Consider the following 14,350-nt stretch of genomic DNA (forward strand, 5'->3'; position numbering starts at 1 on the left):
CCTAAGTTTAATGTGAACATTATCCTGTGCTACCATGTACTTTTTTTTTTCGAGACCGTGTCTGAGCACGTTTTTCATTAAGAAGAAAGCAGTTACAAACACAATCTTGATGCGGCCAAACAAAGCTTAGCCAATACAAGAATACAAAGGACTAACAACAGAGAAATACTAAAAAAAAATATACATACAAGCGAGAAAACACAATGATAACACGAACATAAGGAAGCAATATGGGGAGGACACTCCAAACTTCCACTCGAACCAAGACCACCCGAAGAGTTGAACCTGCACAAAGGATGAACTGTCGCCAGAGATGCCAAAGGTGATGAAGCACAAAGCATGAGACGGTGGCGAAGCATCCACTGAAAAGCACGACCACGACGGCAGGCCATCCGCCAAGCAACACCGGAGGCAAAGCATCCACCAAACAGCACAACGGCGGCAACGCATCCGCCAAGACCAACAGTCCACCATCTGCAAACACTAGTAGACATCACGATAGGGCGGCAAAGCATCCGCCACGACCTAGACCAAGGCAACCAAGACGACAACGTGGAAAATGAAGCAATGCAAGTACGACGGATGAGCCACCGATCAGGGGACCAGCCATGGGGGGCACAGGGGAAGGGGCAAACGAATGATGTCTCCAAGAAGGGAAATGACGTCCGAGGACGTCGCCATCATCGGCCTGCAAGCAGGCAAAGGCTTTCGCCTCAGCCCCACCCCAGAGGTTAGGGCTCCACCCCAGCAACGACGACCCACCATGAGCAGCGCCGATGTGATGGAACCACCAAAAGTGGCGGGAACCACACCAAAGGGCGGCGACCAATGCAGTGAGAGCACACGTGGTACACATCAACAGCAACACGGCGACGAAGGGGAATGACGACGCCTCCCAAGACTGTACAACAACGCCTCGAGCGAGGGCAATGACACCCGCAAGCGCCGTTATTGTTGGCCCAGCACAACACTGGACAGGGCTTTCACCCGGATTCTTGGGAACGAGACGATGGCCGCCCGCCGCAATCATCAGCAGACGGCAGCGCCCGCGGACGGCGGCACCATAGGAAGAGACCCCCCCCGGGCGACGCGGCCATCAAGGGAGGAGGGCAGCGGCCAGGGCCAAGGGAAGAGGGCAGCCTCCCCACCCCCAACCCATGGCCGGGGGCAGCGCCCCCCAGGCCAGAGCGGCCATAAGCTGCGGCCGGGGAGAAGCCCAGAGCCCGGAGGAGATCCACACCGGGGGGACGCCGGAGCGGCGCGGAAACGACCGTCGGGGAGGCAGCAGCCCCCAACCCGCACCCCCAGCCCTCCAGCGGTGGAATGGCGGCCATGGCGGACGTCGACAAATAACCACCGGCGGAGCCAAGGACGTGCAGATCCGAGCCCAGGGAAGGCGGATCTATCTCCGGCGGCCGGCAGCCGGTGACCGGCGGCGAATCCCGGCGCCCAACGGCAAGGTTTTGTGGAGCGGGAGTGGAGAGGGGGAGAAGGAGAGGGAAGGGGAGAGGGGAAGCGCAACGCGGGGGCCGGCTTCGGCGCCGCCGCGGCCGCCGCGGACGAGCGGGCGGGGCTGAGGCGGGGGACGACGCGGGGGAAAGAGAAGGGGTGCTACCATGTACTTAGATGCATGCCCGAAATTTCTTTGTAGATTGCTATATGTTCGTGATTCCAGTAAATGACTAGAAACGCCACGCAGCCTTGCTGCGCGAGACTTGGTTTGTACTATTTATTTATATTATTTAAAACTTTATTTGATACATAGAAGAAAAATGTAATTAGATTGATATAACAACTAAAAGAATTTGTACATTGTACCCAAACAGCTTGCAAGTTTGTGTGGCTAGCTGCATTCATATCTCCACAGTTATGATGATTGACCGATTACTACTTGTATGAAATTCATGTACATTAGACAGCCCTTTGAGATTGCCCATTGTAATCTGCTAACTTAGAAGATTTGACGCAAATGCTCCAACAACTTCTAAGTAGTACCTTCCCTGTTTGGACATCAAAGTGAGTCTGAAATTAGAAACTTCTAAGAACCCACCTGACGAACTACATCATTTTTCCTTTTGTTGATTTGGTTCCCAAGTTGAAAATAAATCGCATGCGGTGCATGTGCAAGAAAAGTAAATATATTTTAGATTTGGTAAGACGATGGGATAAGCTCTGCTTACCATTGGTATCAACTATTAAATAGTTACTGTGTAATGTACATATCCTTACAAAGCGGATTGGCAAATTCTAAGAGCATGCGAGGACAACTTTGGTTCTCCACAGAGTAAATGCAGGAGTTTGATATGGCACCGTCCGAGCTATGTCATCATCTGAACTGTCATCTAAACTGTTGTCATTATCAAGAACTGTTCGTTTTGATGGCCCTGACGGCCCTGGCTCTGGCCCAGGTAATGCCTCCTTATCCCTGTATTCATGTTCCATTTGATCAAATATTGAATTTTGTAAATGTCAGTTTCACTGGTTAAACTCTAAGATGCAGCGGTGGAGCACATCGCGATATAAATTAGTTTACCTGAAATATTTTCCCGAGAATTTTCAAGGCCGTTGCTCGGGCCTTTAGATCCTCTTTCTTGACATTGTTTTCGTAAAGCACCTAAATAAAAACCCCATTAAATAAAATAAGCTTGGTGTGCAGACAGTTTCAACAGATGAATCTAGAATAGAAAAGTACTCATAGTCCAGACAGTTGTAGGCACTACTTAGTACTTATCATACCGTATGTAATCAGATACCTCAAGATACATACTATTTCACAAACATGCAGGAGAGTCATTTCAATTTCCACAACCTTCAGCTTCCACAGTGAGCTCATCATCAGATCCTTGTTCATCCTCATCTGAAAGTCAACATCCTACTCCGTGGCATTGCCATCCTTGTTACTCTGCCGGCAGGCGTCCTCTTGCAACTGCAACAGTTGCAGGGCTCCTGCATTTCTCCTTTTGCTCTCATCAGTTAGCAATTTTAATCAGCAGAGCACAATCCACTACGGGAAAAAAAGTTGCTCACCTTTTGCTGCTGTGATCTGTGACTTCCATAGGTGCCCCTTGTTCCTGACCCACTCAGCCACGAATGGCACTCCTAGGTACATGGCCTTCTTGCCAAGCTCCTTTGCTGCATGTCGAGAATACACATATCCGATGGTGCGAAGCTTTTTGGATTAGAAAGCGCAAATCATGCTTGTCCATTCAGAACTACAAAGTTGTCAAATTTTCAGGGCCACCTCTTATATACGCTGGTAGTATATGCATTGTGGGATCTAGCTTAACCAATGTAGCATGTTATCAAGGGAGCTTTCATATTACTTAGTTTCTGTATGATGGGATTTTTATCTACAAACAATTCATCTTTTACATAAACTACATTCTGAATGTGGCTTCTTTTGCTGTTGTTAATGTTTCTTTCCTGTCCACACACCATTTGGTGTTAGCTCCTTTGCTGCATGTCAAGAATACATATATCCGATGGTGCGAAGAATATCCAGTCCAGATGCTGCAAATGGACATTTTTTCACAGTGAGTTGAATGCTAGACAACATAAAAGTACAAATGGTTTAATAGGATCAGAAGATTGACAAGTGCTGGAGAGAGCCTCTTCGCCTCAGCTTCCACACGATTAGCGAATCCTTCTTTGTCACCACGAACATATTGGGAGAGGAATTCCTTGAAGAATCTAGCTAGCTTTTCCTCTCTTTCCCTTTGTACATTCTTGAACAGAATAAAAATAGAATGAGACCAACATTATTATATCAAAATGTGGAGTGCCTAAATATCATTAATGCAGAAATAGCCTGCCTCCTCGGTCAATTCTAACCTTGAGCCTGTCCTGAAGCTTTTAGGGGTTGTCGTTGTCGGTTGTCATCTCAGTGGAGGCCATTGTTGCCATTGCAAGATGACCAATGTAGCCCTCGAACAGCTCGCTCACGAAAAGGAGGGTGAAAAAAACAGTGCCATCCAGTATGTTGTCCCTGAAATATTTGACAACCGAGATTGATCCATTGTATAGGACCATTCTGGAGACATTAGCTCAATTTACTCGACTCTCGGAGTTCTGAAGTTCCAATTGCTGCTGCGTTATACCATCCTCTCATTTTCATTATTCTTTTTGGAAAATATCAAATGCCAAGAAAAGAAGGCATGATATTGTCCCTTCAATTGTAACCAGCTGTACCCACCATCTTTCTTAAGGCTAGCTCCTTTCATCAGTATTCTTATCTCAGCAGCATCTTTCCATTTACCACAAGATGCATACATGTTCGAGAGTAGCACATAGCCCGCTGTATTATCTTTCTCCAACTCATGAAGTTTCATTGCTGCCCTCTCACCTATCTCCTTGTTGCTGTAAGTGTTGCAAGCACTCAGAAGAGCTGACCATGCACTTGCTTCAAAGTTACTTGGAACCTTCATGAGAAGCTCTTCGGCTTCTGTCAAACGATCAGCTCGAGCTAGGACATCAAACATGCAGGTGTAGTGCTTCTGTTTAGGTGGGATGCCATGTGCTTGCATTGCTTCAAAATAATGTATGGCTTGTTCCACCAAACCACTGTGGGAACAAGCAAATAAAATAGCTAAAAATGTATGCTCATTCGGTGATATTCCATTTGCCATCATATTCTCGAACAACAAAATAGAATCTTTTGCAAAGCCATTTTCTGCAAGTCCCTGAACCATGGCAATCCAAGTGATACTATTTTTTTCAGGCATTTGATAAAATATCCTCTTGGAGCTGTCCAAATCCCCTGACTTGGCATACATGTCACTGAGTGCAGTTCCCATAAAGATGTTATGTTCGATTCCAAGCTTGACAATCTTAGCATGAACCATCTTGCCCACCTCTAAAGAGCACAAGTTTGCGCATGCAAGAAGAACACTTGACAGGGTAATTTCTCCCGGAATCTGCCCTGAAGCCGACATTGCACTGAAATATTTTAGTGCATCAACAAATCGTCGATTTTCTGCGTTAGCAGAAATCATTGTGTTCCATGAAGCTGCGTTCCTTGCAGGCATATTCTTGAAGAGCTCATCTGCTTCCACCATTTTGCCGTTCCAACTATAACCAGAGATAAGAGAGTTCCAGCATACTATATTCTTTTGTGCGAGAGAATGAAATACATCATCGAGACTTCGAGAGGGGAAAAAACTCAGCTTGCCAGGACAACACGCATTCACTCCGCTAAATCGAGTCGCTGTCTAGCAAGAACATGGACTGAATCAAGCTGCAGTGAGGACCTGGAATTTCTCGGCCGCCTGCGGGTCGTAGGGATTCTTGTCTGGATGCACCTGCCTCGCCTGCAGCGGGGGCGAAGCCTGCGCGCGGCGCCGTGTTGCCCTGCGCGGCTGCGCCTCTCCCCTCGCTCTGTCCCTCCCCCCCTCTCTCTCCTTCTCTCTCTCCTGCGCCAGTTGGATCCGGCGGCAGCAAGCTGGGAGCAGGCGGCAGGAGGTCGGGCCAGCGGCGGGTAAGGCCCAGTGGCGTGCGGGCGGCGGTGGCCGGCTCGTGGGGGCGCTCCCCATTCCCCTGCGCTTTCCTGGCGGCAGAGCCGAGGAGAGCCGGCGGCGCGCGAGGCCGGCGGCGTAGGGGCGCGGCGGCGAGCTACAGGGCGGGACTCCTGCGCGAGGACCGGGCCTCGTGGCGTGCGTGGGCCGGCCGGCGCGTGGGCCTGCGGCGGCCGGCGCATGGGGGGGGGTGTGGTTTCGGCCAGCGGCCGCGAGGAGCGGGCCGCGGGGAGGAGGGCCTCGCCCAGCCGTCGGTCGTTGGTCGCCTGGACTGCGGGTTGATTTCAGAAAACTTTAGGGGTTTATTGGGAAAAATTCTGAGAGAAGATAGTGGATGACGGGTTGTATTTCTAGGAAGTTCGAGGTCTTTTGTGCAAAATGACCGGAAACACAAGATTTGGCCCGTTCGTCCGGCCGATCCGACGACTGAGAAAAACTGGCGACGTGGCCTGCTTCTCTGGTCTCGGAATTAGCCGAGAATCGTAGGGTAAGATTGGATTATCTTCCGGATATTTCACCATTTGATTCGTCATTAAATAATCACTGCATCGTTTGGAGCTTGCACATGAGTCTAGCTCTCGTCGTATCGTACTCCTGTGATGCTGGATGTGGTCCGTTTTCTATCTTAAAACTTCCATTTTTGCATGATCTTTCCTTGTCTCAGGTGCTCTACTGCTCTAGCATGAAGCTGCTTGTTCATAAAATTTCTAGAGGACAAGAAAGATGATCTTTTCCTTGCAAATACTCCCTCCGTATCAAATTACTTGTCGCCGCTGATTTTTTTTACAAGTTTGACTGTTCGTCTTATTCAAAAAAATTATGTAAATATACAAATACATAAACTGTGTTTAAAGTACGTTGGATGATGAAGTGAATTATACATAAGATTTTTGAAATTGACAATTTTTTTGAATAAGACGAGCGGTCAAATTTGTGAGAAAAAGTCAACGGCGACAAGTATTTTGATAGGGAGGGAGTATGATTTTTGTGGGAGTATATATCTATTCTTCAATTATAATAAATCATTAATTTGCAGATATTTGGTCTCAGGTACTACCTCCGTTCTAAAATAAATATTCTTTTAGAGTTTAAATTTTATTTCAAAATAAATATCTTTTTAGCAACTCTTTATCTCTCTCCATTCATCCTCACTTTTTGTGCATTCTCTATCTCATCAGTCATCAGAAGACTGATGAACTGATGCGTGATGGTGCAATCAACGAAAGGCGCGGCAAAATGGCGTTCTAAGCACGGCCATTGACTGGTCACGCGTCAACACCCGTTGACTGACTTGTGGGCCGGCACCAACGCAGTCGCCCTTGCCCCACCTCGACCTTTTTCTCTCTCTCCCTCATTCATCGACCGAACTAATTATCCACTAGGCACGCTCGCTCCGAACATTCTAGCACATCGACGTGTATGACCCGGCCTGCAACCAATCATACCGCTCCACGTGTCCGCTACCGAAGTCCCCCACGAGATCCCAGCCCTTACAGGACGCAGATCTGGCCATCGGACGGCAGAGGCCACCCCTGGGTCGCGCTCCACGTCAAGTCCGCTGCGTCGCCCAGTGACAGCCCGACACGTGGAGTTGCTCCAATCGGCACCGTCCGTTCGTCCACATGGCGAGATCCGCAAGCGTGGACCGGGCGCTCGGGTCCCTGGGTGCGGGCCGTTTAAAGGGCGCTTCCGGCTCCGGGCTCGAGCGCGACGAACAACTCATCACTGGATTCGCAGAGTGGAAGCGGCGGCGAAGCAGGGGCACGATGCGCAAGTGGGCGCTCTCCTCCGCGCTCCTCCTCCTCTTCCTCCTCACCACTCTCCCCGATCCAGGCAAGTCCCTGCCACTGGAAGCCTTTGTTTTCCTTTCTCCAGATTTTTTTTGTTTTATTTGATTTTGCGCCACTACGGTGAATTTACGTAGCCACCTGTCGAATCCGGTAGTTTACCCTTCAATTCGCCTCACTTACTGATTTTGCTTCTAGATGTGAGGTGTCAGTCGCTTGCAAAACCCCTGGATCCCGATGTGATGCGCTACTATTGTGCCGCAATTTTCTCCCCGGAACATTGCGATCTGTTGAAGCAGAGGTTAAGATGCGTTGTATGTTAGAAACGTGGTTCCAGTAACTTGCTAGATCTTAGTTTCGCGTTACGGCGTGGTGAGCTCGTGGCACCTCCGATCTAATGTTAATAGCAGTCTCTGTTTTGATTTTGAGATTGCTGGCCTTCTTAGCTCTTAGATCCGTCATTTGTACCGGCAAGGTTCTGTGCTTACGTAGGTTATCCCATCTGGGGTTTCGATAGGGTTTATACTATCACTTGATCCATTTGTATTTGTACCAACCAGACAGCCCGTGCTTGTTTTGGGTACATCCACTGCTTACTGTGACCGATGTAGAGTCCTCTAATACCATTCTTAGTAAATTTTGAGGGCGCGCTGCGCATGTCTCTATCATACTATTGTTGGTAAATTGCAAGGATGCTGTAGTGTAGTGTACAGTCTCTCTGGTTCCAATGTTTGTTCGGTGCTTGATGCCTATAATTCTTCTATTTTTATCATCGTCTGACCCTTCCTATGCTGCAGCTAAGAAGCTGCAAGTGAATGCCGAGGAGAGCGGTGATGACCTAGCCAATCCACCAAAGGTAGAGGAGAAGCTTGGTGCTGTTCCTCATGGCCTGTCCACCGACTCTGAGGTTGCCCAGAGGTACGCCGGATCATCCGATCAATGCTGGTAGTCACCACATCGCATTTTGTTGATCTTTGTATGAATAAGATGAGTTAACATGTGCAGGGAAGCCGAGTCAATCTCGAGGAAGACCCTCAGGAGCTCAGCGGAGAAGTTTGAATTCCAAGCTGAGGTGTCCAGACTTATGGACATCATCATCAACTCGCTCTACAGCAACAAGGACATCTTCTTGAGGGAGCTCATCTCCAATGCCTCTGATGTATGTATAACATTTAACACCTGTTTAGTCTACATTTTTCGTTGCTTTCATCTAACTGTGATCTTGTTCATGTTTGTAGGCCTTGGATAAGATTAGGTTCTTGTCCCTTACCGATAAGGAGGTTCTGGGTGAAGGTGACACTGCTAAGCTTGAAATCCAGGTACAGTGTGCTACAACTTTGAAGGTCCATTTTGGTTTGCATCCTATCTCGATCTAGAATTGATCTTGAAGGCATCTGATCTGTGCGCATGTAGATTAAGTTGGATAAAGAGAAGAAGATCCTCTCCATTCGGGATAGGGGTATTGGTATGACCAAGGAAGACCTGATCAAGAACCTTGGAACCATTGCAAAATCTGGGACCTCTGGTACTGCTATTTCATCTTTCATACTGATTGCATCACTAAGTTTTGATAAATAAACTTCGATTGCACTCTCAAATAATGTGAATTGGTTTCCTAGAAAAATATTGTTAATTGCTTCCAACTTTTGCAGCTTTTGTGGAAAAGATGCAGTCTGGAGGTGACCTCAATCTGATTGGACAGTTTGGTGTTGGTTTCTATTCTGTGTACTTGGTTGCTGACTATGTCGAAGTGATCAGCAAGCACAATGATGACAAACAGTAAGATGTGTCTTTGTATATTGTTTTTGGTTCATATCTTCGTTATATTTGCAGTCAGCTTAATGTTGCTGTGATTTTGTACTTTTAGGTACGTGTGGGAATCCAAAGCTGATGGAGCATTTGCTATCTCTGAGGATACATGGAATGAGCCCCTTGGACGTGGAACTGAGATAAGACTGCATCTGCGAGATGAAGCAAAGGAGTACCTGGAAGAGGATAAGCTCAAGGTATTACCATCTTACTGTCATTTATCAGGACATAATAATTGGCTTCTGCTTCGAATATACAAAGTGCACGTGGGTGTTATCTGCATTTCAACTTGGAAGTCCAATAGTGTAGTATGAATGAATGAAGCTTCTTTTATTGGACTTGATACAAATAACGTAAGAAGCTCGATGTGGTACTTCAGATGCTGATTCTTATTTATCAGTCTCTCATATACTTCACTGTGTCATTCATCTGTATTCACCAGAAAATTTTCATGTTACTGTGCGAGGGTGTTACATACTTATTTTTCCAGTTCACATAAGATGAAAACATCTGTTATAAATGTTATACAACAAGTATTTCTGTTATTAGTGCATCTCATATTATCATTGTTAACTTAAACTTAAATACTCTGTTTTGCAGGATTTGGTGAAGAAGTACTCTGAGTTCATCAATTTCCCCATTTATTTGTGGACAACCAAGGAGGTTGATGTTGAAGTGCCAGCTGATGAGGAGGAATCAAGTGAAGAAGAGGAATCCAGTAAGTCAATGTTATTGTTGTTTTTTTGGATGATGGCCATGTTGTGAATGCTGAGTGCTAACACAAGTGCTCTGTATGATTGTATCAGCCCCGGAAGCTAAGGAGGATGAAGACACAGAAGAAGATGAAGAGAAAAAACCCAAGACAAAGACAATTAAGGAGACTACTTCTGAATGGGAGCTTCTGAATGATGTGAAGGCTGTATGGCTCCGTAGCCCCAAGGAGGTCACCGATGAAGAATACTCAAAGTTTTACCATTCACTAGCTAAGGTAAAGAGACTGTAGTAATGGATTTATTGCACAAAAATGAAATCTTGAAGGTAGTTTTATATGTGCATCTTGTCTTGTTGGAGAAACGTTGTGTAATTTGTCAATTACATTGCAGGACTTTGGTGATGAGAAGCCTATGTCCTGGAGCCACTTCACTGCTGAAGGAGATGTTGAGTTCAAAGCTTTGCTCTTTGTTCCCCCGAAGGCTCCACATGATCTCTACGAGAGTTACTACAACAACAACAAGTCAAACCTCAAGCTGTATGTTAGAAGAGTTTTTATCTCTGATGAATTTGATGACCTTCTTCCGAAGTATCTCAACTTTTTGAAGGTACCGTATTGCTATTTTAAGAATGCCTACTATTTGATTCATTGACATGGCAGACAAATCTTAGTGTTATTTTCCCTAGGGTATTGTTGACTCAGACACACTGCCCCTGAATGTGTCTCGAGAAATGCTTCAACAACATAGCAGTCTGAAGACCATCAAGAAGAAGCTGATCCGCAAAGCTCTTGACATGATTAGGAAGATTGCTGAAGAGGATCCTGATGAGTACAGCAACAAAGATAAGACAGGTAATGAAAGGTTTTCTATAAATGTTAAGACACACAATCTATATTTTTATGATGATTGTCTATATTAAAAAAAAATCTTCTGTAATCAGATGAAGAAAAGAGTGAAATGGCGGAGAAGAAGGGCCAGTATGCCAAGTTCTGGAACGAGTTTGGCAAATCAATCAAGCTGGGTATCATTGAGGATGCGACTAACAGGAACAGACTTGCTAAGCTTCTTAGATTTGAAAGGTACGTCTGAATAGGTTATTAAAAAAAAATACAACTTAAGTAACATGTGCATTGGCCCATTCAAAAGCTGATCTTTTCGTTTTTGGTTCCAGTACCAAGTCGGATGGCAAGCTTGCATCTCTTGACGAGTACATTTCAAGGATGAAGCCAGGACAGAAAGACATCTTTTACATCACCGGAAGCAGCAAAGAACAGCTGGAGAAGTCTCCGTTCTTGGAGAGGCTAACCAAGAAGAACTACGAGGTGTGTTTCAGATTGGGTCTCTCTCTGGGATCTGTAATCCTGGATATGAATTAACACTGCAAATTGTGCTTGTTGGCAGGTCATCTTCTTCACTGACCCTGTGGACGAGTACCTGATGCAATACCTGATGGACTACGAGGACAAGAAGTTCCAGAACGTGTCCAAGGAGGGTCTGAAGCTGGGCAAGGACTCGAAGCTCAAGGACCTCAAGGAGTCGTTCAAGGAGCTGACAGACTGGTGGAAGAAGGCCCTGGAGAGCGAGAACGTGGACTCGGTGAAGATCAGCAACCGGCTGCACGACACCCCCTGCGTTGTTGTCACCTCCAAGTACGGGTGGAGCGCCAACATGGAGAAGATCATGCAGGCGCAGACCCTCTCGGACTCGAGCAAGCAGGCCTACATGCGCGGCAAGCGGGTGCTCGAGATCAACCCCAGGCACCCCATCATCAAGGAGCTCCGCGACAAGGTGGCCCAGGACAACGAGGTGCATCTCCTTCCTTTTGCTTGCTTTGCTTCCAAGGACTTAGGCTCTGCTCTTCACCGGATGCAACCACCCATGGGCATTCGATTGACTGACACGTGTTCTCGGTTGATGAACAACAGAGCGAGGGGTTGAAGCAGACGGCTCGGCTGGTGTACCAGACGGCTCTGATGGAGAGCGGGTTCAACCTGCCCGACCCCAAGGAGTTCGCGTCCAGCATCTACAGGTCGGTGCAGAAGAGCCTGGACCTGAGCCCCGACGCCACCGTCGAGGAGGAAGACGAGGCGGAGGATCAGCCGGATTCCGAGGAGAAGTCCTCCAAAGACGAGGCCGAGCCGTCGTACGACAAGGACGAGCTGTAGATGTCTCCCTCTTTTACGGACTGTACTGTTTTAATGTAGCCGCCGCCTCCGTTTAGGTGAGGAAGAAGGGGAACTCACAACTCACTGTCTGTCTAGGAATGTCGTGATGGATTCGAGGGACGTCCATTTTCCAAATGCGAAAATGCATCATGATACGGGATTTTTGCCTGTCTTTGTACCTATACAAACTTTAGTTCCATCAATCAAATTTAGCGGTTGCCTATCTTTGGTCCCTCTATATACACATCCATCCATGTGTTGAGTTCTGGCTTCTGTGCCTGTCCTGATATCTACATCTCCTAGTGCCCGGAACAGAGCTTGATCTACTGAACAGTGAACACTAGAATTCTAGAAATAATCCGAATCCAAGATGTTGGCATGATCAAATCAGCTCAAATGTACACCGCGGTTCTGAGTGACTAAATGTACAGCTGTTTTAATTTCTCTTGCCGGAATTGCTTAAAAAAAACGAGAAAAACTCCTGCCGTAGGGGGAAAAAGGGTGTTGCCTCTCTTCAGAGTGCGCTAGGGTCTAAGCTAAGCGACACATAAACATTCTGCTTGAGATCACCAGCAGCGCACGCCATTGTCGGGTTGGAGGGTGGCAGGCCTGCTGCCTCGGGATTCTCGCCGGATTTTAGGCTGCATCGCAATGATAATAAACATTAGCTCGTGAGCTAACATGCTGTACGTAACTACGTACTGTACCCAGTAACCAAAAAATCAAACATGTCAGGCTTGGCACGATCGTTATCTCTCTGAGACAGATAAAAGAAATGCATCAGCATCATGACGGTATGATACTATACTAGTGACTTGGAGTAATTGCTTTTCATTTTAACAGATGTGGCGCCCTAATGATTGGACTGAAAACTACTACTAGTACTAACAAGTAGCGTCGCACCAACCAATCAGATGAACTCAGTGAAATCACGAGATGATCAGATTGGACTACTGGTGCCCCCAGGCGGCCGTCACCGTTGTCCATTGTCGACTGAAACACCCAAACAAACAAGTTGCAGGCCCGAGCCATCGATTTGACTTTGCATGATTTGGGGATATCATTTTAAATTCGCTCGTATTTTGTCATGACGACCTGGACAGGTGAGGTGTGGCTTTCTTGTGTCCGGGAGCGAACGACGAACAGACGAGGCCAACCTGTCCACATGCACGTCCGCAACGAGCGATCGAGATGCCAAATGGACACATGAACAGATGGAACGTGCCCAGCCCGTGCAAACAGGGAAGAAAGTGGGCATGCACGGACGTGTGGATATGATACCTGGACGGGCAGGGGCGGCCCAGGATTTGAGATTTGGGTATTCGAAACTTTCAAAGGACAAAAAAGATGAAACTATGTTAAGGAAAAAGATGGCCTGAAACTGCATGTGCTTATGTCTATGCAAGTTACTGGATGAGACTTGATTTGATGAAATCCAGTGGTTACCTTGGAGAAGTAATGCGAGGCAGCAGCAGCAGCAGAGAAGGGGGAGAAGTGCTCCCATGGAGTGACGGAGGGATGGTGAAGCAGACAGATGCAAACTTTTAGTCTGTGGATGCATGACATGATGAGGCAACTAAGATACTCCTACTAACTGAAGCTACTACGCAATAGTTAGTATTAAATTAAGAGCCACTTCACTTTCTTGCAGGAAACATTCAAGGAAGGTTCATCCTCCAATTTGCTAAGCAGACAAATCTTTTGTTGGCAAAAGATATATGTATGCCTGAGCCTGACAATGCAGGAACAGAGAGCGAAGTAGGAACAGACATGGCAGTCTGTCCTCTTTTTTTTTTTTTGAAACAACAGCAGTCTGTCCTCTGGGAAACTGGGAAGTTGCAAGTAGGTGAGCGAATCATGAGGTTTTTTTTTTGTCTTGTTTGTGATTACTTAATCATAAGATTGTCATTTTGTTTAATCATGGCAGATGGCGCTGCTAATTTTGTTTAGTACTAGTAGCATAAGCTTGGAGCGAGCTGTTGATCGGCCATCACTAGTCTGAATCGGAAGCACATCCATCAGACATGCGGTGTGCGTGGTTGGAGGTGCTGCCATGCCATGATCCGGCCTGCTCGGCGTAGTCAAGCCGCAGATCGATTTGATTATCTGCATCGCCTGCAGCAGAGCAGAGCACATGCTGCATTCTAGGCCAAATGCCCAACTGCCAGAAACCAAATTAAGCGTGGGAGCTCCATTTTAGTAGTGTTCCAAACCTCAGTTTTGCGGTGGCTATAATCAGCCTGTCTGCAGGCCTTCCATTTGCTGGCTGCTGCTGAACCTGAACGTCTTGTTGGTGGAAGACCATCGCCAATCTTTCAGCAGCTTTCAAAGACGGAAGAAAGCTCCATCCGAATTGTAACCATCTC

At 46.9% G+C, this 14,350-nt stretch overlaps 2 protein-coding genes across 7 annotated transcripts; one reads left to right on the plus strand and one right to left on the minus strand.

Annotated features, from left to right (window-relative positions):
• Positions 1-2,153: 2,153 nt before the first annotated feature.
• LOC120651531 (pentatricopeptide repeat-containing protein At5g04780, mitochondrial-like) lies at positions 2,154-5,384 on the minus strand. Of its 6 annotated transcripts, XM_039929030.1 has the most exons (6): positions 3,832-5,384; positions 3,594-3,725; positions 3,028-3,510; positions 2,768-2,957; positions 2,534-2,614; positions 2,154-2,425 (listed from the first exon to the last, which is right to left on the minus strand). In XM_039929030.1, the coding sequence occupies exon 1, from the start codon at positions 5,052-5,054 to the stop codon at positions 4,092-4,094; it is 963 nt and encodes a 320-aa protein (XP_039784964.1). In that variant the 5' UTR covers positions 5,055-5,384; the 3' UTR covers positions 2,154-2,425; positions 2,534-2,614; positions 2,768-2,957; positions 3,028-3,510; positions 3,594-3,725; positions 3,832-4,091. The 6 variants fall into 6 exon arrangements, with proteins under 6 accessions (XP_039784964.1, XP_039784965.1, XP_039784968.1 ...); XM_039929031.1 differs by having other exon boundaries at positions 2,768-2,946; positions 3,028-3,725; XM_039929034.1 differs by having other exon boundaries at positions 2,810-2,957; positions 3,028-3,725.
• Positions 5,385-7,117: 1,733 nt separating this feature from the next.
• Positions 7,118-12,222, plus strand: LOC120651534 (endoplasmin homolog). The gene is made up of 15 exons (XM_039929035.1): positions 7,118-7,343; positions 8,095-8,215; positions 8,303-8,456; positions 8,536-8,616; positions 8,711-8,822; positions 8,950-9,076; positions 9,165-9,303; positions 9,707-9,824; positions 9,913-10,094; positions 10,210-10,425; positions 10,505-10,670; positions 10,760-10,898; positions 10,991-11,141; positions 11,221-11,625; positions 11,745-12,222. The coding sequence occupies exons 1-15, from the start codon at positions 7,133-7,135 to the stop codon at positions 11,982-11,984; spliced, it is 2,562 nt and encodes an 853-aa protein (XP_039784969.1). The 5' UTR covers positions 7,118-7,132; the 3' UTR covers positions 11,985-12,222.
• The last annotated feature ends 2,128 nt before the right edge of the window (positions 12,223-14,350 follow it).

Source organism: Panicum virgatum, chromosome 9K (assembly GCF_016808335.1).
Source record: "Panicum virgatum strain AP13 chromosome 9K, P.virgatum_v5, whole genome shotgun sequence".
NCBI lineage: Eukaryota > Viridiplantae > Streptophyta > Magnoliopsida > Poales > Poaceae > Panicum > Panicum virgatum.

Coding starts and splice junctions, on each gene's coding strand:
- LOC120651531 (XM_039929030.1), bottom strand. CDS start 5,054: ATGGTGGAAGCAGATGAGCTCTTCAAGAATATGCCTGCAAGGAACGCA.
- LOC120651534 (XM_039929035.1), top strand. CDS start 7,133: ATGGCGAGATCCGCAAGCGTGGACCGGGCGCTCGGGTCCCTGGGTGCG. Junction 7,344..8,094: donor CACCACTCTCCCCGATCCAG/GCAAGTCCCTGC, acceptor CCTATGCTGCAG/CTAAGAAGCTGCAAGTGAAT. Junction 8,823..8,949: donor TGCAAAATCTGGGACCTCTG/GTACTGCTATTT, acceptor CAACTTTTGCAG/CTTTTGTGGAAAAGATGCAG.